General features: G+C 39.3%; 1 protein-coding gene across 2 annotated transcripts in view; it reads left to right on the top strand.

Moving 5' to 3' along the window:
• Positions 1-21,656, top strand: part of MCUB (mitochondrial calcium uniporter dominant negative subunit beta) — a gene marked incomplete at its 5' end in the record, with an annotated part of 90,343 nt that extends 68,687 nt beyond the window's left edge. The window contains 8 exons of one of the 2 annotated variants that reach the window (XM_079723949.1): positions 884-959; positions 1,483-1,653; positions 5,705-5,809; positions 16,933-17,093; positions 19,204-19,407; positions 20,008-20,124; positions 20,629-20,674; positions 21,477-21,600. In XM_079723949.1, the coding sequence (XP_079580075.1) occupies positions 884-959; positions 1,483-1,653; positions 5,705-5,809; positions 16,933-17,093; positions 19,204-19,407; positions 20,008-20,124; positions 20,629-20,674; positions 21,477-21,484 (888 nt within the window). In that variant the 3' untranslated portion in view covers positions 21,485-21,600. Of the gene's footprint in view, positions 1-883; positions 960-1,482; positions 1,654-5,704; positions 5,810-16,932; positions 17,094-19,203; positions 19,408-20,007; positions 20,125-20,628; positions 20,675-21,476 lie in introns of both variants that reach the window. The other variant, XM_079723948.1, reaches the window with a different exon arrangement.
• Between the last annotated feature and the right edge of the window lie 2,222 nt (positions 21,657-23,878).

The raw sequence follows: 23,878 nt of genomic DNA, 5'->3' as shown, positions 1-23,878 counted from the left end.
TTGCTAAAGCTGGCCTCCTGGAGGACATGCACAAGGATGGGGCTTAGTCAGGCTTAGAGGACCCTGACTAAAGTTTGGTTGAGGAGGGAGTCTTTGTCACCACCGCCATGATTATCTAATACAGGGCTTCTCTGGTGGAGCAGTGGTTAACAATCCGCCTGCCAGTGCAGGGGACAGGCGTTTGAGCCCTGGTCTGGGACGATCCCACATGCCGCGGAGCAACTTAAGCCCGTGCGCCACAACTACTGAGCCTGCGCTCTAGAGTCCGTGAGCCACAACTACTGAGCCTGTGCGCCTAGAGCCCATGCTCCGCAACAAGAAGCCCGCGCACCGCAACGAAGAGTAGCCCCTGCTCGCCACAACTAGACAAAGCCCGTGCTCAGCGGCAAAGACCCAGCACAACCCAAATAAATAAATAAATAAATAAATATTTTTTAAAAAACCCACCAATACAAACCCTAAAAATACATCCCATAGTAAGGTAGCCATTCAGATATTCTAGACCCAGCAGTGCCGTCCAGTAGAACTTTCTGTGATGATGGAAATGATCTATTTCTGTGCTAATACGGTAGCTACTAGACCCAGAGCTATAGAGCAGTTGAAATGTGGCAAAGGTGACTGACTGTGAGAAACTGAATTTTTAGTGTTATTTAATTTTAATTGATTTAACTTTAAATGGCTGCATGTGACTAGTGGCTCCCGTATGGGACAACACAGTCAGAAAGGTGTAGTGAGCTTCTCTAAGGGCTTACCTGGGTATGTGGGGGACGCTGAAGTTTGCGTCATGCTTGCCATACAACATTAAAACAGTCTTCAAGTACAGACACTTATTTCAGCTTTCCCACTTTTCCTAAACGAAAAAAAATCATTTTTTTTCTTACAGGTTTTGTGTGTGAAACTGTGTGGAAATCTGAAGTTCTATCAATCAAATCTTTATAGTACAGTGGTGCCATCTGACGGTAAGTTTTCTTATCACTTCTTTGATTCCCCATGCTAATTTATATCCAGTCTTCCAAATAAAGTGAGAAGTGTGAGTTTTGAGCAAAACAGACTTTTCTTGTATTGCCCCTCCCACCCCCCCTCAGAGTTCAGTTCCTTCCTTTTCTGCTCCCATAAGATCTCTGATGTCTTTTGGCAAACTCCCACTCCAACAATCAAAGGAGTTACATTACAGATGACTTAGAAGCAGTTTCTGCCCTCAATAAATTTTTACCTGGGAAGACTCTAAGCAGATAATTATAATAAAGTGTGATACATGCTTAATAAAATGTTATAGAATGGTGGGGAATATGTAAACTAGTATAATGAAGGCACTGTAGGCATGATGTAAATTATTATAGGCATTCAGAGGGTTATGAATTCTATATTTAGGCATCCCTTCTCGGATTTTTGTAGTTAATAATCTTTTAATAATAATTTAAAAAGTTATTTTTTAAGGAAATTTTATCCATCCTCTATTACCATCTCTTTTTTTCTTAACAGAAATCACAATTAATTATAAACATGGCCTTCCCTTGATAACACTTACTTTGCCATCCAGAAAAGAGCGCTGTCAATTTGCAGTCAAACCAATGTTATCAACAGTTGGTTCATTCCTTCAGGACCTACAAAATGAAGATAAAGGTATCAAAACGGCTGCCATCTTCACAGCAGGTATATATATGTTTTCTTCAACTTTGTCTTTCTCTTCTTCTGAACCTTTGTTTTGGTTCTTTACTTTTCTAGAAAATTGATTCTTTCATTCATTATATAATAAATGGTTGGCAGTTACTGAGTCCTTCACTTTTGAACATGCAGTAATATTAAAAAAAAATTAACCCTATTGAATAAAAAAGAAATGGAATACGTTTAATGCATGTTTTGGTTACTTATTTCATAAACTTAGCCCCCAGATTTTTCTCTGAGAAAATTTTAATGACACAGTCATTATTAGTGTCTAATTTTCTGTAAGAAATTTGAATAATTAGAAAATGAAATGCAGCCTCAATGCTTGAAATAGCCAGTGAATAACTAAGATACACAAATAGTTCATTAACCTTTGTTATAAAGCAATTATGGTCTAGCGTGTTTTTTGACGAATTAGTTCTCAGGAAAGTATATGTGTGTGTGTGTGTATATGTGTGTGTGTGTGTGTGTGTGTGTGTGTGTGTGTGTGTGTGTATATATATATATATATATATATATATATAGTTTAATACCAGCAGAGGTGGTTAATCACATAGACATTTAAAATTTAGGATATAGCTTTTATGTTTTCATGGTCTGAGGACATAAAAGGAGGTCCTCCTGCCCCTAAAAGAGAACAAAGAATTCTTTACCCCAGTCCAATATACAGAGGCTACTATAAATATAAATAAGTGAATAAATTTGCACTGTTATTTTATTGTAGTATTACATACTTAGAATAAACTTATTTAAAAGTTAATGATTACTATTGCAGTTTTGAAAAGGAAATTAACATTCTTCTTCCCTATCCAAGTTCAGAACCAATTAAGAGGTAGACATGGATGTTGGAAAAATAGAGATTAAAGAATTTATTTACTCAACAAATATTGAGCACCTAACAAATGTTGACCTGAAACAGAGACTGCCAGATATTTCTCCAGCAAAGATGGATTTATTGCAGATCAGCAGAGAATTGCAATTCAGGGTCTGCAACCAGGGTGAGCCACATGTGAGGACTTGCAGGACAAGGGAAGGAGACTGCTTTTATAGAGGAAAAGGAAGTGAGTAGGGCTATAGTAAACAAACAGTCCATGGCTTTTTGTTGGCTGAGTCCTTGCTGGGAAAGAAGAGGAGTCTTCTTCCTGTTGGGCTCTGCTGTCCTCACAGGGTGTGAGAGCTCCCCCTTCTGGTCTCTGGACTCTATTTAATTGAGGTTTCTGTGTATTAATTTTTTTACACTAACATATGCCAGGCACTATTCTAGATACTAGAGACAGAGCAAAGGACAACAGAGATTAAAACTCCTGTTCTTAGGGAGCTTACATTTTAAGAGGAGAAAGAAACAAGGTAAAGAAATAAAATCTATAATATGTTAGATAATTAGTGTTACAGTCAAAAATAAAGCAGAGTGATGGGGGGTGGGAGTTGGGTGTGTTGGTGGGAGGTGCTCACTCAGGTCACATTTGGGTGGAGACCCGGAAGAGATGAGAGAAGATATAGATGGGAGAAGGGCTCTCCAGGCAGAGGCCCCGAGGTGGGAGCTAACTCCACCCTCAACTGAAAAGGGAGGGAGCTGGGTCCAAGTAGGAGGGGAAGGGCAGGTTAGGGAAAGCCTTGTTGTAGGTTATTGTAAGGACTTTGGATTTAACCAGAAGGGGAGTTTCTTCCTGCTAAAACCAGGATCAGAGAAAGAAGGTTTTAGTCCTGTGACCACAGTGGCCTAATACTTCATCCCTGACTGGACTGACATTCCCCCCCCCACCCCCCAGTCACAGGAACACTGAACCCCCTGGGCCTTCCCTGCAGGTCAGGGCCTGCCTTCCTCAGAGCAGGCAAGTGCAAACCCAGAACTCAGAAGGGCACTGAGCACAGTGCTTGCCTGAAATTAGGTTAAAACATTGATGTGTACCCTGCTTGTTTCTAAAAAATAATTTGAGTAGCTTTGAAACATAAAACACAGAGAAAACCCCTAGAAATCATAGACTAAAGGGGCTCTTTGGACTGAGTGAAAACGCTGTGTTGGGGTTCATATCAGTACTTGCCCAAGAATAGGTGAAAAATTCATCACTGTATCGTTACCTCCTTAAAAGTGTTTCACATCAATCTCTTGCTGTTCCTATAATAGCATAAAGGATAATGTAGTACTTCAACTGAGAAATCATACTCAGTTGATTTCTTTTTATAATAATATTTTAAGGAGCAGGTGTGAAGTCATTTAAATGTAAATTTTTAAATGACACTTGCAAAGTCAGATAAAAGGATTTGGTGTGTTGCTGATCTTTTTAAAAAGAGGCTCTGTGGGTGGAATTTGCCTGCATTTAATTTGGGCTTGAAAAGAGTGTTCTAAGCTTGTCACAGTTTTGCCCACAGTGTGGGCTGAGTTATTTGGCAATTCCTGGGAAGATGATCTCACCCCAGCTGATGAACAGGAACCCAAACAGCCAAATTCTAGGAACAGCCCCAGGTGCAGACTTGACTTGCTGCCTTCTGGAACAAAAGAACTGCTGAGAGCCAGACAGGAGGCAGGCAAGCAGGTTCTTCCTGATTTTACTAGCAATTTTACTAGCAGTATTACTGTTGTCATGCATATCCGGTTGAATGCAGCCAAGCGATGCCAGGCCAGGCGAAAATATACATCCTGGACTCTATATCACATAATTATATGTAGACCGTTCCAAAAGAAGAATGATAGAGAAGCCCCTACCAGCGCCAGTTTTTTGCTTATTGTTCAGTGAGTTTGAATCTTAACACCTGGGTTACATGAAAGTTCAAAAATATAGCAGCAAAAGCTGGACTATATAAGAAGCTGTGCAAAGCACGCTGACTCTGACATTCTCCTAGAGATTTTTTTTTTTTTTTCTGAACTGTTCCTGGGATATTTGAAATCACAATCTCTCCACCTCTAGGAAATACACTGCACAAGTGCAGATTTATTCCTTCGGTTCAGCTATGTTTGTTGCTCTCCCTGCCACCCCAGCCACTTGCAGTTTTGCCTCTTGTCGTCTGTGCTCGGCTAGAAAGGGAGGGAGCCCTGTGTGGCTGTGGTTGCGGTGCTACCAAGTTTCAGTCAATGCACATCAATCCCCCTTAGCGGCTAAAAGTAAGAGAGAGGCGGGCTTCCACAAACGTTCCTGCCCGCATGCCTCCACAGAGCGGTTAGGTGTTAGGCTGCAAGCCGCCGAAATGAGCTCTGGCTAAACAGGGGTGTGTGTCAGCAGGCTCTCTGACTGGAACTGACAGAAAGCCAGGCCCAGAAGAGGGCAGGAGGGTTCCCCTGGCGGCACAGCGGTTAGGAATCCGCCTGCCAATGCAGGGGATGCAGATTCGAGCCCCGGTCCGGGAAGATCCCACATGCCGCGGAGCAACTAAGCCCGTGCGCCACAACTACTGAGCCCGCACTCTAGAGCCCATAAGCCACAACTACTGAGCCCACGTGCCACAGCTACTGAAGCCCACGCGCCTAGAGTCCGTGCTCCGCAACAAGAGAAGCCATGACAATGAGAAGCCCACGCACCGCAACGAAGAGTAGCCCCCGCTCGCTGCAACTAGAGAAAGCCGGCCTGCAGCAACGCAGCCAAAAATAAATAAATAAATAAATAAATTTTTAAAAAGAAGAAGAAGAAGAAGAAGAGGGCAGGAGCCGAAGAAGGACATGAGTAGAGAGGTTAGGCTGGGAACGGCCTGATGGGCTTTGCTGCGGACACCCACAGCCCCTCTGCCACCACCTGCACTGCTCTGGCCTTGCATGACCGTCTGCAGGTACAGTCTCACGAGGGACGTCAGCCTGGGTCCCAGCGCCGCCGACAAAGTGGGAGACGGGGTGCCTGCCTGTTCTTCTTGGTCCACTGTAATGGGCAGTAGAGCAGCAAGAGAGGATTCCCTCCCGGTGGGAACAGTATCGGGTATTCGAAAGCCCCCACCATGGAACAGACAGATGTCCACTACTGTATTGTAGAGACCTGGATTAGCAAGTGTTTTTCCATATGTTGAAACATGGTTCTTACTATTGTAAAACAAGGACTTATTTTTGCATTTTCAGATGGCAGTGAAATTGCAGCTTCAACCTTGATGGAAATCTTGCTAATGAATGATTTTAGACTTGTCATTAATAAAATCACATACGATGTACAGTGCCCTAAGAAAGGTAAGAAACACGGCTATGCAAGTATCTTAACACTTCCCTTTCGCTGTGGGCCTTTTTCAGGGAGCAGGCTTATCCTAAGAATTTGTTTTAGTTAACCAAATGACCAGGAAGGCTTTGGAGAGCCAATGTTTAAGCTTTTCTAGCAATGGTAGAAATGATTGGTAGAAGTAGTCTGTCAGGGCTTTTAGTCTCATATACTCTTTTTAGACTTTTAAGGCTTCATTTTAGGATCTTGAATGCTTAATCTGACATTACTGGGTTAAGAAGAAGTCGACCTGAAAATCAGGGACTCAAGCGTATACCGTTGTACAGCTCTTAACTTTTATTTTATTTTTAAGTAGGTTTTCTTTTTTCTAGGGCAGTTTCAGGTTCACAGCGTGGTGGAGCAGAGAGCACAGAGTTCCAATAGCTCCACCCCTTCCCCACAGTCTCCCCCACTATCAAGCGCTGGAGTGAAACATTTTCTGTTGGCTGGGCCAAAACGTTCGGTTTTTTCTGTTCGATGACTCCAGTAGCACTTAGCTGTCTCTCATTCATTCAGAACAATTTTGTTAGATTGTATTGTGACAGCTGTCATGTCAGCATGCATTTAAAAAAAGATATCAAAATTGGTGAATTTTAATATGGAAGATGGAAGGAAAAAAGCAACATTTTCAGCATATTATGCTTTATTATTTCAAGAAAGGTAAAAACGCAACTGAAATGCAAAAAAAGATGTGTGCAGTGTATGGAGAAGGTGCTGTGACTGATCGAACGTGTCAAAAGTGGTTTGTGAAGTTTCATGCTGGAGATATCTCTCTGGACAATGCTCCATGGTTGGGTAGGCCAGTTGAAGTTGATAGCGATCAAATTGAAACAATAATTGAGAACAGTCAACGTTATACCACTCGGGAGATAGCCGACATACTCAAAATATCCAAATCAAGCGCTGAAAATCATCTGCACCATCTTGGTTACGTTAATTGCTTTGATGTTTGGGTTCCACATAAGTTAAGCGAAAAAAACCTTCTTGACCATATTTCCACATGTGATTCTCCACTGAAACATGATGAAAACGTTCCATTTTTATATTTTTTAAAAATTTTTTAAATTTAATTTTATTTATTTTTTTATACAGCAGGTTCTTATTAGTTATCCATTTTATACATATTAGTGTATATATGTCAATACCAATCTCCCAATTCATCCCACCACCACCATCCCCCACCCGGCCGCTTCCCCACTTGGTGTCCATACGTTTGTTCTCTAATCTGTGTCTCAATATCTGCCCTGCAAACCAGTTCATCTGTACCATTTTTCTAGATTCCACATATATGCATTAATATACGATATTTGCTTTTCTCTTTCTGACTTACTTCACTCTGTATGATGGTCTCTAGATTCATCCACATCTCTACAAATGACCCAATATCATTCCTTTTTATGCTGAGTAATATTCCATTGTATATATGTACCACATCTTCTTTATCCATTCGTCTGTCGCTGGGCATTTAGGTTGCTTCCATGACCTGGCTATTGTAAATAGTGCTGCAGTGAACATTGAGGTGCATGTGTCTTTTTGAATTATGGTTTTCTCTGGGTATATGCCCAGTAGTGGGATTGCTGGGTCATATGGTAATTCTATTTTTAGTTTTTTAAGGAATCTCCATACTGTTCTCCATAGTGGCTGTATCAATTTACATTCCCACCAAGAGTGCAAGAGGGTTCCCTTTTCTCCACACCCTCTCCAGCATTTGTTGTTTGTAGATTTTCTGGAGATGCCCATTCTAACTGATGTGAGGTGATACCTCATTGTAGTTTTGATTTGCATTTCTCTAATCATTAGTGGTGTTGAGCAGCTTTTCATGTGCCTCTTGGCCATCTGTATGTCTTCTTTGGAGAAATGTCTATTGAGGACTTCTGCCCATTTTTGTACTGAGTTGTTTGTTTTTTTCATATTGAGCTGCATGAGCTGTTTATATATTTTGGAGATTAACCCTTTGTCCATTGATTCATTTGCAAATATTTTCTCCCATTCTGTGGGTTGCCTTTTTGTCTTGTTTGTAGTTTCCTTTGCTTTGCAAAAGCTTTTAAGTTTCATTAGGTCCCATTTGTTTATTTTTGTTTTTATTTCCATTACTCTAGGAGGTGGATCAAAAAAGATCTTGCTGTGATTTATGTCAGAGTGTTCTTCCTATGTTTTCCTCTAAGAGTTTTATAGTGTCTGGTCTTACATGTAGATCTCATCCATTTTGAGTTTATTTTTGTGTATGGTCTAATTTCATTCTTTTACATGTAGCTGTCCAGTTTTTGCAGCACGACTTATTGAAGAGACTGTCTTTTCTCCATTGTAATTCCTTGCCTCCTTTGTCATAGATTAGTTGACCATAGGTGCGTGGGTTTCTCTCTGGGCTTTCTATCTTGTTCAATTGATCTGTATTTCTGTTTTTCTGCCAGTACCATATTGTCTCGATTACTGTAGCTTTGTAGTATAGACTGAAGTCAGGGACTCTGATTCCTCCAGCTCCGTTTTTTTCCCTCAATACTGCTTTGGCTATTTGGGGTCTTTTGTGTCTCCATAGAAATTTTAAGATTTTTTGTTCTAATGCTGTAAAAAAAAATGCCATTGGTAATTTGATAGCGATTGCATTGAATCTGTAGATTGCTTTGGGTAGTATAGTCATTTTCACAGTGTTGATTCTTCCAATCCAAGAACATGGTGTATCTCTCCATCTGTTGGTATCATCTTTAATTTCTTTCATCAGTATCTTATAGTTTTCTTCATGGAGGTCTTTTGTCACCCTAGGTAGGTTTATTCCTAGGTATTTTATTCTTTTTGTTGCAGCGGTAAATGGGAGTGTTTCCTGAATTTCTCTTTCAGATTTTTCATCATTAGTGTATAGGAATGCAAGAGATTTCTGTGCATTAATGTTATATCCTGCAACTTTACAGATTCATTGATTAGCTCTAGTAGTTTTCTGGTGGTATCTTTAGGATTCTCTATGTATAGTATAATGTCATCTGCAGACAGTGACAGTTTTACTTCTTCTCTTCCAATTTGTATTCCTTTTATTTCTTTTTCTTCTCTGATTGCTGTGGCTAGGACTTCCAAAACTATGTTGAATAATAGTGGTGAGAGTGGACATCCTTGTCTTGTTCCTGATCTTAGAGGAAATGCTTTCAGTTTTTCACCATTGAGAATGATGTTTGCTGTGGGTTTGTCGTATATGGCCTTTATTATGTTGAGGCAGTTTCCCTCTATGTACGCTTTCTGGAGAGTTTTTATCATAAATTGGTGTTGAATTTTGTCAGAAGCTTTTTCTGCATCTATTGAGCTGATCATATGGTTTTTATTATTCAGTTTGTTAATATGGTGTATCACATTGATTGATTTGCATATATTGAAGAATCCTTGCATCCCTGGGATAAATCCCACTTGATCACGGTGTGTAATCCTTTTAATGTGTTGTTGGATTCTGTTTGCTACTATTTTGTTGAGGATTTTTGCATCTATATTCATCAGTGATATTGGTCTATAATTTTCTTTTTTTGTAGTATCTTTGTCTGGTTTTGTTATCAGGGTGATGGTGGTCTCATAGAAGGCGTTTTGGAGTATTCCTTCCTCTGGAATTTTTTGGAAGAGTTTGAGAAGAATGGGTGTTAGCTCTTCTCTAAATGTTTGATAGAATTCACCTGTGAAGCCATCTGGTCCTGGACTTTTGTTTGTTGGAAGACTTTTAATCACAGTTTCAATTTCATTACTTGTGATTGGTCTGTTCATATTTTCTATTTCTTCCTGGTTCATTCTTGGAAGGTTATACCTTTCTAAGAATTTGTCCATTTCTTCCAGATTGTCCATTTCATTGGCATAGAGTTACTTGTGGTAGTCTCTTAGGATACTTTGTATTTCTGTGGTGTCTGTTGTAACTTCTGCTTTTTCATTTCTAATTTTATTGATTTGAGTCCTCTCCCTCTTTTTCTTGATAAGTCTGGCTAAAGGTTTATCAATTTTGTTTATCTTCTCAAAGAACCAGCTTTTAGTTTTATTGATCTTTGCTATTGTCTTCTTTGTTTCTATTTCATTTATTTCTGCTCTGATCTTTATGATTTCTTTCCTTCTGCTAACTTTGGGTTTTGTTTGTTCTTCTTTCTCTAGTTCCTTTAGGTCTAAAGTTAGGTTGTTTATTTGAGATGTTTGTTGTTTCTTGAGGTAGGATTGTACTGCTATAAACTTCCCTCTTAGTACTGCTTTTGCTGCATCCCATAGGTTTTGGATCATCGTGTTTCATTGTCATTTTCTCTAGGTATTTTTTGATTTCCTCTTTGATTTCTTCAGTGATCTCTTGGTTATTTAGTAACATATTGTTTAGCCTCCATGTTGTTTGTGTTTTGACGTTTTTTCCCCTGTAATTGATTTCTAACTCATAGTGTTGTGGTCAGAAAAGATGCCTGATATGATTTCAGTTTTCTTAAATTTACTGAGGCTTGATTTGTGACCCAAGGTGTGATCTATCCTGGAGAATGTTCCATGCACACTTGAGAAGAAAGTGTAATCTGCTGTTTCTGGATGGAATGTCCTATAAATCTCAATTAAATCTATCTGGTCTATTGTGTCATTTAAAGCTTGTGTTTCCTTATTAATTTTCTGTTTGGATGATCTGTCCATTGGTGTAAATGAGGTGTTAAAGTCCCCCAATATTATTGTGTTACTTTTGTTATCCTCTTTTATAGCTGTTAGCAGTTACCTTATGTATTGAGGTGCTCCTATGTTGGGTGCATATATATTTACAATTGTTATATCTTCTTCTTGGATTAATCCCTTGATCATTATTTAGTGTCCTTCCTTGTCTCTTGTAACATTCTTTATTTTAAAGTCCATTTTATCTGATATGAGTATTGCTACTCCAGCTTTCTTTAGATTTCCATTTGCATGGAATATCTTTTTCCATCCCCTCACTTTCAGTCTCTATGTGTCCCTAGGTCTGAAGTGGGTCTGTTTTAGACAGCCTATGTATGGGTCTTGTTTTTGTATCCATTCAGTGAGCCTGTGTCTTTTGGTTGGAGCATTTAATCCATTCATGTTTAAGGTAATTATTGATATGTATGTTCCTATGACCATTTTCTTAATTGTTTTGGGTTTGTCTTGTAGGTCCTTCTCTTGTGTTTCCCACTTAGAGTAGTTCCTTTAGCATTTGTTGTAGTGCTCATTTGGTGGTGCTGAATTCTCTTAGCTTTTGCTTGTCTGTAAAGCTTTTGATTTCTCCATTGAATCTGAATGAGATCCTTGCTGGGTAGAGTAATCTTGGTTGTAGTTTCTCCCCTTTCATCACTTTAAATATGTCATGCCACTCCCTTCTGGCTTGTAGAGTTTCTGCTGAGAAATCAGCTGTTAACCTTATGGGATTTCTCTTGTATGTTATTTGTCTTTTTTCCCTTGCTGCCTTCAAGAATTTTTCTTTGTCTTTAATTTTTGCCAATTTGATTACTATGTGTCTTGGCGTGTTTCTCCTTGGGTTTATCCTGTATGGGACTCACTGAGCTTCCTGGATTTGGGTGGCTATTTCCTTTCCCATGTTAGGGAAGTTTTTGACTATAATCTCTTCAGATATTTTCTCGGGTCCTTTCTCTCTCTCTTCTCCTTCTGGGACCTGTATAATTTGAATGTTTTTGCGTTTAATGCTGTCCCAGAAGTCTCTTAGGCCGTCTTCATTTCTTTTCATTCTTTTTTATTTATTCTGTTCCACAGCAGTGGACTCCAAGAGTGGAGTCTTTGTTTTCCCCAGGTCTGTCAAAGTCCTGCAGTCAAATCCTGCTAGCCTTCAAAGTCTGATTCTCTAGAAATTCTTCCCCCTGTTGCCTGGCCGTCAGGTTGGGAAGCCTGACGTGGGGCTCAGAATCTTCACTCCAGTGGGTGGACTTCTGTGGTATAAGTGTTCTCCAGTTTGTGAGTCACCCACCAGCAGTTATGGGATTTGATCTGATTGTGATTGCACCTCTCCTCCCATCTCATTGCAGCTTCTCTTTTGTCTTTGGATGTGGGTATCACCATGATCAGCCTGACTGATTCTTTCCCCCTCTGTGTCTAGTTTACTGGTGAGCCTGTCAAAGGCATTCTTCCTTTCTATTAAAGTGTTTTTGATTTCTGGCAATTCTTTTTGATTCTTTGTTACAATGTTCATCTCTCTGTTTACATTACTCATCTGTTCTTGCATGTTGTCAACTTTTTCCATCACAGTCCTTACCATATTAATCATATTTGTCTTAATTTCCTGGTCTGAAAATTCCAAAATCTCTGCCATATCAGATTCTGATTCTGATGCTTGCTTTGTCTCTTTAGATTGTTTTTTTCTTGCCTTGTAATTTTTTGTTGAAAGCTAGACATGATATTATTAAAAATAGAAACTGAAGCAAGTAGGTCTTTAGTTTGAGGTTTTATGTGTATCTGACCAGGAGCTCAGCTGTTTACTGTTTGCTATAGCTGTAGGTATCAGAGGCTTCAGTTTTTTCTAGTGTCCCTGTTTCTCTACACTGTTGTATTTGAGTTTCCCTAGAAATTCTTTCTTGAATAGGGTCTGTGTCTTGCACAGAACTGGAGCCCTGTTGATGTGGTGTTAAGGTTTTGGGGGGGAGAAGCATTCTATAATTTTATGATTAAATCTCAAAGATTTTATTGGGCCAGGATTACTGTGCTGTAACCTTCAGAAGAGTTTCTTAGCCATTTTTTCCCTCCCCTATATGAGACAGGAAGGCTAGAGGGGCCTGGAGTTGGCTAATTGCCCTTTCTCCAGGCCAGACTAGGTTCTGGTAAAGTACAGTTAACCCTTGAACAACATAGGTTTGAACTGCATGGGTCCACTTTACATGCAGATTTGTTTCAATAAACACTGTAGTACTAAGTGGTCCACAGTTGGTTTAGTCCATGGAATCATGAATACACAGGGCCAACTATAAAGTTATACATGGATTTTTGACTGCATGTGGGGTTGGTGCCCCTATCCCCCATATTGTTTGAGGGTCAACTGTAATTTCCTTGGTATGGAGAAAATAATGCTCAGGACTGTTTCAAAATGGTTACTTTTCTCCTTTCTCTGCTGGAAGCAGGGAGATATTTTTCTCTGATCTCTGACCTTCACTGTGAGAACCTGGTGGGACTCCTGGAGGTAAAACTCATGAATGTGTGACTGTTTTTATTTCTCAAACTAGTCAGCACTGAGCCTTCAGCAATTCAAAGATTATAGTTTAGTGTTCCTATCAGTATTGGCTCCAGAGGTTTCTGCTCTCAGCAAGCTGTGGTTGTGGACTATTGGGGTTAAGATAAAGTAATACTGAGTCTATGCCTTAATAAATAGATGGTAAGATAAATAAATCAGTAAATAAGGGAAGGTTCATGTTTTTAGTTGGAATGCCAAGTTCTGACTGGTAAATATGGGAGGAGGGCTGTTGTAGTTCAAAAATCATTATATTGCAGCCAAATTCAGACAGGAATCATCAGTAGATGCCAAGGGGATGGGGAGAGGTGGTGGGGGGAGGTGATTTAGATACAGAAAATAAAACAGAGAAGAACTACGAAAACAACTAAAAAAAGTTAATAAAATGGCAATAAGTACATACATATCAATAATTACTTTAAATGTCAGTGGACTAAATGCTCCACTCAAAAGACATAGGGGGGCTTCCCTGGTGGCACAGTGGTTGGGGGTCCGCCTGCTGATGCAGGGGACACAGGTTCGTGCCCCGGTCTGGGAGGGTCCCACGTGCCACGGAGCGGCTGGGCCCGTGGGCCATGGCCGCTGGGCCTGCGCGTCCAGAGCCTGTGCTCTGCAACGAGAGAGGCCACAACGGTGAGGGGCCCGCGTACCACAAAAAATAAATAAATAAATAAATAAATAAATAAAAGACATAGGGGCAGCTGATTGGATAAAAAAAACAAGAAACTTCTGTATGCTGGCCTACAAGAGACTCACTTCAGAGCTAAAGACATACACAGACTGAAAACGAGGGGATGGAAAAAGATATTTCATGCAAATGGAAACTGGGCGGAAGACCTGAACAGACATTTTTCCAAAGAAGACATACAGATAGCTAACAGACCCATGAAAAGATGTTCAGCATCGCTAATTATTAGAGAGATGCAAATCAAAACAATGAGATATCACCTCACAACTGTTAGAGTAGCTATCATCGAAACATCCACAAATAACAAATGTTGGTGAGGATGCGGAGGAAAGGAAACCCTTGCACACTGCTGGTGGGAATGTAAATCAGTGCAGCCAGTATGGAAAACAGTGTGGAGGTTCCTCAAAAAAACTAGAAATAGGACTACCATATGATCCAGCAATTCCAATCCTGGTATGCATATAGAAAAAGATGAAAACACTAATTTGAAAAGATACATGCACCCCAGTGTTCATAGCAACACTGTTTACAGTAGTTAACCCAAGTGTCCATCAACAGACGATTGGCTTAAGAAGATGTTGTATGTACACACACACACACACACACACACACACACACTAGAATATTACTCAGCCATAAAAAAGAATGAAATTCTGCCATTTGCAGCAAGCTGGATGGACCTAGAAAATATTATGCTTAGTCAGACAAAAACAAATACTGTATGATATCACTTATGTGTAGAATCTAAAAAATAAAATGAATGTATATAGCAAAACAGAAACAGACTCACAGATATAGAAAACAAGCTAGTGGTTACCGGCTGGGGAGAGGCAAGATAGGGGTAGGGGATTAAGAGATACAAACTATAAAATAATAACAAGGAGATATTATACAGCACAGGAAATTATAGCCATTATTTTGTAATAACTTTTAATGGAGTATAATATGTAAAAATACTCAATTACTATGCTGTACACCTGAAACTAATATAATATTGTAAGTCAACTATACTTCAATAAAAGAAAAATTAAGGAAATACTAACAAAAAATGGGAGTAAGTCACAAGGACACAGGAGCCAGCTTAAGGGGCTCCTGCTAACCATATCTGGTACAATTTTTTTTTAAAATAAATTTATTTATTTATATATTTATTTTTGGCTGTATTAGGTCTTCGTTTCTGTACGAGGGCTTTCTCCAGTTGTGGCAAGCGGGGGCCACTCTTCATCGCGGTGCACGGGCCTCACTGTCGCGGCCTCTCTTGTTGCGGAGCACAGGCTCCAGATACTCAGGCTCAGTAGTTGTGGCTCATGGGCCCAGTTGCTCCACGGCATGTGGGATCCTCCCAGACCAGGGCTCGAACCCATATCCCCTGCATTGGCAGGCAGATTCTCAACCACTGCGCCACCAGGGAAGCCCTCTGGTACAATTTGAAGATCATTGGCTCCCATGTCCTTATGACTTGCCCCCATTTTTATTTTAAGCATTTTCTTACTTTCTGGTATAACTAGACGATCCAGCTGATCTCATGCTCCAGCACTGATATCAGCAATTACTCTGAAGATCCCTTGAGGAAAAATATTTTTAAAAATTTTCAAACACAAATTAAGTATAGAGAAATTAAAACAAATCCATCATTTCAACAATTATGAACATTCTTCTATTCTTGATTCTTTTTAAAAATCAGGACAGTATTTAACCCCAAAGACAGAAGGATGGGAGAAATTGAGAAAAATGAAAGTGAAAATCCATGATGGGATAGAAATTTCATGTCCAGTGAGTTCCCAGCTCTCTGCAAGGTCTTCTACTTCTTATTTAGCATTTGAGGGAATAAGTGGAGATAAACATTTTCAGGGCACCTCATTGTTCTACTTGATCTTCCTCTTCTGGACAAGCGCCAGTTAACAGACCCAAATGGCCTGGTCACATTAAGCAACTTCCATTCCCACTTTTTGTAAATTTCCACTTCCCTGACTCTGCTTAAGCCCCTTGATGTTCTCCTCCCTCCCTGAAAACGCCCCTCCACCTCTGCACAAATAGAAGCTGAGTTCAGTTCATGCCAGATCCCCTTCCCTAGTACAGTAGTTACTGAATAAAATCTATCCTTACCACTTGAACTAGTGTCTGGCTTTGTTTATCTTTGTTATGTTCCACAGCTTTGGACAAAATCATGCCCCATCTCTGCCATTTTTCTGTATGTAGACCTTTTATGTATCCATACATTTTCATCACAGCAAAAGGGCTCTGACTGTTCTGCAAATCTCAAAAGGCTAAAAGGGAACTTCTCGTTTCTACCTCTTTGTGGAGTTTTAACCTAGAATGTGGAAGGGATTAAAGACCACAATAAAGTCTTGAAGAAGGGGGTGGAGATAGAGGAAAATTAACTTCAGTCTGTAACAGACTGGTTAACTGCTGTCACAGACTGGAAAACCGCTGGATAATACTGGCACTGGGATCATAAATCTCCCTTATCTGCAGTTGTTTCTGCTGCCTGGCAGGAAGGTCTGTCTTCTCTCCCCTCACTTTGTCCCCCTATCTCAAATTCTCTTACAGTGGTGGGGAACAGTTATAACCCTCAGAAAGGCATCATTACAGCACAGTTTTATGTAGATCTATAGATCCACTGAAGTGGTAGTATGAGAGAAATCCAGAATCAAAAGAACTCTGTGTTAAAAGCTCAGAAACTGATTCCCTTTCGTCAGTATGAACCTCCCTTCAGATCTATACCTTGTTGAAAAGAACTTACACTTGAATTGCTTTTCAAATGTATATTATACTTTTGTTTACATGTTTGTACACCAGTTTCCCTCCCCAGGGGATCCTAAAATGATTTTGGATACATAGTTGAGGGTGAAGAAGGATCTGAGGTTAACTCAGGTATAAAAGTGAACCTGTAACTAATGTGTTACAAACTCAGGTGAGGTATTCACCTGGGTTCTGGTAGATGGATACTTCCTTTTCCTGTATTATTCTTCTTTTTTTTAAAAAAACAGCACTAGTCATATTACAAAAGAAAAAAGACAAAAACATAATGAATTTTAAACCTACTGTCTGGTTATTTATTATTCCAGAGAGAGATGAATGGAATCACCTGAGACAGGAATACAGGCCGGTACCAAATGCCCCCCGAGGAGTGGGGAGCGTCCAAGTGGCCAGCCAGGGGAGCTCAGATTTGGTTCCCTAGAGTTACAAACCCTGGAGGAAAAGATGTGTTAACTGCCTTATGTTTCCCTTGTGTCTTCTTTTCTCAGAAAAACTGAGTAGTGAGCACACTACTGAGATGGAAAACATGAAATCCTTGGTTCACAGGATGTTCACAGCCTTGCATTTAGAAGAGTTTCAGAAAAAGAGAGAGCACCATCTGCTGGAGAAAATTGACCACCTGAAGGGACAGCTGCAGCCCCTCGAACAGGTTCGGAAGCATCACCTGTTGAGTCTGTTTGTAAATAATACCCAATATTTATTGGTATTATTGCTCCATGTGAGTGTTTTTCTGAACGCTTTACATAGGCTTGTTTTCTCCTTTAATCCTCACAATGAGCCTCTGAGTTTGGTATTGTTATCGTCCTCATTCTTCAGATGAGGAAACTAAGGCAGCAAAGGTATATAAGCTAATACTTATTAGAGCCAGAACTTGAACTCTGGTGGTCTGACTCCAGGCTGCTGTCTTAAACTCTGTGCCGTGCATCCTTTCCATGGATTGGCCATAGTATCTTGGTAACTGAGTATAAGATGAGCTGGGATGCACTAGCTGGAGCACTACCGCTGTTTGTTTTTCAGGGAATAGGCCCATGGCTCCCACTCTGCTCAACAGAATTACAGCTGGAAAGTTAGCAGTGGCTTCCTAACATCTGAAGTTAATCAGTGGTGGAGGAAAAAAAAAAAATTTCTGGGGAGGAGGGGCAGGAGTCTGTTTTGATTTAAGGGAAAAATGCATTTTTTAAACCTCTGATCCCACTTGTGATTTTTAAAAATGGGTAGGTGTATGTGTATCCTTGTGTATGAATAAAAAGTTTCTAGAGGTAGAAGAAACTTGTTTTGTTGTTGTTTTATGAAAGTATAGTTGTTTTAAATTCTGCTGTACAGCAGTGATTTAGTTATACATACATATACACACATTCTTTTTTATATTCTTTTCCATTATGGTTTATCACAGGGTATTGAATATAGATCCCTGTGCTATATACAGTCGGACCTTGTTGTTAAAAGAAACTTTTTTTGCGGGGGGCTGCGTCAGGTCTTCCTTGAGGCATGCGGGCTTCAGAGCACTTGGGCTCTGTAGTTGTGACGTGTGTGCTCTCTAGTTGAGGTGGGCTCAGTAGTTGGTGGCGCACGGGCTTAGTTGCCCCGCAGCATGTGGGATCTAAGTTCCCTGACCAGGGATCAAACCTGCATCCCCTGCATTGGAAGGCTAATTCTTTACCCCTGGACCTCCAGGGAAGTCCCTAAAAGAAAGTTTTGATAGTGATTACCTCTAAGAATACTTAGGGGATGCCAGAGAGAGGGACTTTTCTATTTGTTGGATGGTACGTTTTAATTTTTTCTTTACTTTTTAAAAAGTTGGTGATATTTACTTGTGTTAAGATTTAAAAACCTAAAAAGGTGGCCAATGGAAAGTTTTCCTCCTACTGTCCTCCCAGTACCATATCCCTGAACCTGTGAATCATTTCAGATTTTCTTTTTTTTTTTTTTTTTTTTTTTTTTTTTTGCGGTACGCGGGCCTCCCACTGTTGTGGCCCCTCCCATTGCGGAGCACAGGCCCCGGACGCGCAAGCTCAGTGGCCATGGCTCACGGGCCTAGCCGCTCCGCGGCATGTGGGATCCTCCCAGACCAGGGCACGAACCCGTGTCCCCTGCATCGGCAGGCGGACTCCCAACCACTGCGCCACCAGGGAAGCCCCTCAGATTTTCTTTATCTATGTGCAAACAAATGCAAATATATTATTATTTTGTTCCCTTTTCCAGGAAACAGTATATGCTGTTATACACTTTTCTCACCTTTTTTCACTAACAGTAGATCCTGGAAAGATCTCCGTATTGGTACATAGAGAGCCTCCTCACTATAGCTGCATGATACCTTGATGAAAAATTGGATAATTTATGGTCTTTTACTCTTAAGAATGAACCTATGATGAATCACACGTGTGCAAGTGTACCTGTAGGATGAATTCCCAGAAGTGAAACTGCTGAGTCAAAGAAAATAGGCATGTAATTTTTAGTTAGGTTTCAGAGGATGACTTCTGAATTTTTCATTGTATACCCTTCTATACTATTTAAATTTTTTTCCATGGGCAGGTATTGCCTTTATAATTTAACAAATGGTTTATTAATGAACTGATTTGGAAATAAGTGATCACTCATGAATGTATATGTTTTATACATTCTATTTTTTCATAAATCAGACCTCTTTAAATAAAGTAATACAGATGTGCATTACTTTAGTTTTCTTCCTTTTCTGTTTTTTTTTTTTTTTAAGTTGGTGCACTGTAAACTGAACTAACAGTCACTTTTTCTCCCCTCAGATGAAAGCGAGAATTGAAGCTCGCTCAGAAGTCAAAACCAATGGACTTCTGTGGGCTGGATTAGCATTGCTGTCCATTCAGGGCGGGGCAATGGCCTGGCTCACTTGGTGGGTGTACTCCTGGGATATCATGGAGCCAGTTACATACTTCATCACATTTTCAAATTCCATGGTCTTTTTTGCATACTTTATAGTCACTCGACAGGTGAGTAGTTTGTTAAGAAAATGGTAAGTTATAGCATCTTTTATAAATAATTTCTTATCCAAGTAATGAGCAATAAAGCCTTTTTATTTATTGACTTACTGCTATCTGGGTTTTTATCAGCTATTAAATTTTGTTGTTTTCCAGAGGATGGAGATTTATATATACCACAGAGAAACTGTGTATAACCTCTATAGAGAAATAAATAGTACAAGTTAACAAATTCCTCCATTGAGATAAACACATCAAATTTGTGTACTCTGTGTCCCGTTTATAAATAAAATTGAATTTGTATTGCAAACCACCCAGTAACTTTAGCTTATCTCGTGATTATTTTGCCAAAAATCTGCATTTTCCTTTTTCTCTTTTCTTTCCCTATATGTGTGATTTCTCTTCCAAGCTTGCTTGCTTTTGAAAGGAGCAGCAGCAGATGAGACTAAATGTTTTACTTGTGTTGCCTTATGCTTGCTCTGATGGCCACTGCACATATTTTACTCATCTGCCTTCCTTTGCTTTGTTGTTGCTAAGGCACGTTTCTTGCAGAGGTATTATGTTCATTTAAAGCATGTTCGGTTCTGGTTTTTTGTCTTTTTTTTTTTCCAGGATTATACTTACTCAGCTATTAAGAGTAGGCAGTTTCTTCACTTCTTCCATAAGAAATCAAAGCAACAGCATTTTGATGTGGTGCAGTACAACAAGTTAAAAGAAGATCTTGCTAAGGTACCTTATTGCAAATACCACATCTTATAGCTGGTCTTGTTTGGGAGCCAGAATTTAGTGTCAGGGAAATACAATCGGTGGCTCATCCTCATGGGTTAAATCTTGGTCCTGCACAGGCTTCTCTGTATTGTGGTTTTGTTCAGTGAAATAGCTGACACGTCCTGATACTAATTTCCTACAGTTTTATTCTTGTTATCTGTATTCTACATTGGCATAGCTTTAAATGTATATGGAAAAATGTCTTAAATGACTTTGAGATAGTAAAATAACAGTTTTCAATAGAAATCTATCTCTAAGTGAATATGTGTTTTTAAAGAACAAAGTCCAATATCAAGCTCAATTGCAGATTCTGTAACTATTAAGAACTAAAAGAAAGTAAAATTTTAGGAAGATGAGCACTCTGATAAACAATTTTATTAAGCTCTCGAAAGGTTTTTACAAGTTTCTTCTCCTTAAAAATAGAATCAATATGGTATTCCTCCTTTCATCATTTCCTTCTTTCAGATGCGAAAACAGAGGTTATACACGGTTAGAAAGTGGGGAAACCAAGGTATGAAGCTCAAAGTTTGGATCCTGTGCTCTGGAGCACTTCCCTATAATCTCTTTCCTAGGCAGCTTTTACCTCTGACCTCCCAGTGGACTCACTAGCTTTTTAAATTTTTCTTAGTAATTTTATAAGAAAAAAGTTTTGGTAGAAATATCTTTTACTGCTCAATCCATGATCAATTAATAGCCAGTAATCATCATATCTTTTGTTACCCGTAACTTCTAAACTACCCATCCCTGAAATTTAAAAAAAGGAAGTATGTAACAAGAATTTGTAGTCCAAAAATTGGAGATAAAGAGCCTTTAAAAAATATGTTTAAATTCCATATAATCATTACTTAGGAAAAATATAATGATCCTTTTTTTTTTTTAATTTAGTGGATACTTTTGCATTTAAAAGATCCAATCCGTGAAGGCTAAGGAATGTTCTTTCAACTAGTTTATAGCACTGGGCATTGAAGATTTAGAGTAGCAAACTGTAAAGTTGTTGTTTTTTTTAAGGTAATAAAGTTGAGGGAAAAAAAGGGAAACTGATAGGTCAGAGTAATGGTTTTTTATAAACTGGAAAAACCACTGTAAAGGGGAAAACTAACATTACAAGAACTATAAGGATGAACTAGAAACTCTAAACTCATCTTTTACAAAAGGATCCACATAAATTGAAATATTGTAGACAGTTTCCACTTATAGTTTAGATCTATATATTGACCTAAGGAGACGTTAAAGGTATAGAATTCCTTGTGAACAGTAATCTGATACGTTTGTGGTCCTCTTTGATCAGTGCCTCCTCTTCTTCCCATGGACAGGCTACTGAAGCCCTGAGACGGGTGCGCCACTCTATCTGCGATGCAAGTAGAGGAATTCGGTGAAAAGAAGTAATCTTACATTTTTAAATGTCAATTAATTTTTCCATTATGTGTTCATTTTGCAACTTAGCAACTGGAACTTTCATCCCATAGTTCATTTGAATTTGACTGTTTCAATCTCTTGTTAATAAAAAAAAAATGCTTGCAAAACACAGGTATTCTTTGATGTTCTCATTTGAGATTTTCAGTTTGTGGATTTTCACGGCTTGTTGAGGTTTACTGCTGGAAGGAGCTTGGATGCATCTGTCAAAATCAAAGCTGCTGCTATTACAGTTCAGCATTTAAGAAGCTTTGTCAACCTGTCCTGTGTCATTCCCGTACGGAGGTGAAATGGTCAGTGTTCTTGGCTTCACTTTGATTCTTAGGCTTCATTTAGAATCATCTGGTCATTAATTTCTTTTTAAATTCACAGTAGTTGTAAGATTTTTATCATTAAATATAGTTAAAATTATTATAAAATGTCATTTGAAATGTTTCATCGTAACTAATATTTACTTAGATACCGTTTATCATTTGTTGTCAGGTACTGTTCTAGGCACTTCACATATATATTATTTGTAATCCTATAATCCTAGGAGGTAGCTGTTTTTAATCCCAATTTAATAATAAGGAAACAGGTTCAGAGAGGTTAATTTGCCCAAGTGCACACAGCTAGAAAAGACTTTTCTTTTAATTGATTAATTATTTATTTTTGGCTGCATCAGGTCTTTGTTGCTGTGCGCGGGCTTCCTCTAGTTGGGGCGAGCGGGGGCTACTCTTCATTGCGGCGCGCGGGCTTCTCATTGCGGTGGCTTCTCTTGTTGCGGAGCATGAGCTCTAGGTGCACAGGCTTCAGTAGTTGCGGCACACGGGCTTAGTTGCTTCGCGGCATGTGGGATCTTCCCCGGACCAGGGATCGAACCTGTGTCCCCTGCATTGACAGGCAGACTCCCAACCACTGCGCCACCAGGGAAGTCCCTAGAAAAGATTTAAGCATCTACTCATAGTAGATCATAAATCTTTATAAATGTACAACTCATGGTATTTAATCCATCATCCAGGATGTCACCTTTTACATGTTTGACTATGGGACAGAAAGGGTAATGATGACACCCTGATATTAAGAGATTTGCTTAAAAAAGATACCAGTGTTTTCAGGGTATATCTTTCAACCTAATCAGATTCAAACTTCCTACATCTTAAGTAGAGCAACACACTGTGATCACCTGCTGGTTTGTATCAGTATCTCTGAAACCTGGAGATGCTGAATTAGCAGTATATTAGTGTGTTTTATTAACAAGCTAAGAATATGCACTCATATGTTTTTATAATGAGTATCACCAGGTTAAGTATTATGACAAATTCTTAGGACATGTTCTGCGTTTGAGAAACTCTATTCCCAGGAAGACAAGACTGTCAATATAATGAAAGAACAGGGAGTGTTGTTTGCTTTATTCACTGATGCATCCATCCCAAGTGCCAAGAATACCTGGCTCCTATGAGGTACCCAAGAGAGACAGGTTTAAGGTCTGTGGAAATTTCATGTATAGTGCTGGGGAAAAGCTGAGACTAGGAAAGTAGAAAGGATGGCTTCTGAATTCTCAAACTGTCTAAAGGAAAACCTGGGGAAAAAGGGTAGACTGGAGCCTGTTTTTGTATATAAAGTTTTATTGGAACACAACTATGCCCACTGATGCACTGACTGTGGCTTTTCTCACACTATAGCAGCAGGGTTAACTGCAGCAGAGACAGCAGGCCTGCAAAGCCCAGCATAGTTACTCTCTGGCTCTTTACAGAAAAATTTTACTGACCCCTGAACTAGAATGTGAAAGACAATTCTCAAAGAACACTTCTGTGTTTTTAGGGCTTCAGAAAATTGGTCATGCGAAAAACGAATTAATTCTTAGTAAAGATAGCTCCCTTTGACTTGGATCTTCCCACTTGACAAAGTAAAATAAAGTTTAATTCTTCAGAGAAGGAGCTACATGTAGGTCACATTGTACTTACTTTATGACAGGTGAAACTGATTTCTGAGTACCCAGGGGATGACAGCTCAGTGATCAGAGGCAAGACTCTCTGACCTTTTTAGTATTTAAACTGTAGTTTCTCAAATGAGACACGTCATTTATGTTAAACCTTTATAGATCAGTTATTAACATAAACAGAGTATGAAATTTCTACTCAAGTTCCAAGTTGTAAGTTAAACAGATTGGAACTAAAACTAAAGGAATCCAAATTACGCGTTAGTTTTATTACAAAAGGATTGTTTTATCCTGAGACAACTGTTAAAAACGAAATTCAACTGTGTCCCTATGGCTTCCACAGCTCAAATCTGATGGCATTTTGATGCCCAGATACGTAGG

Source organism: Hyperoodon ampullatus, assembly GCF_949752795.1.
Source record: "Hyperoodon ampullatus genome assembly, chromosome: 1".
NCBI classification, from domain to species: domain Eukaryota; kingdom Metazoa; phylum Chordata; class Mammalia; order Artiodactyla; family Ziphiidae; genus Hyperoodon; species Hyperoodon ampullatus.
This window is presented reverse-complemented; position numbering and strand designations above follow the sequence as displayed.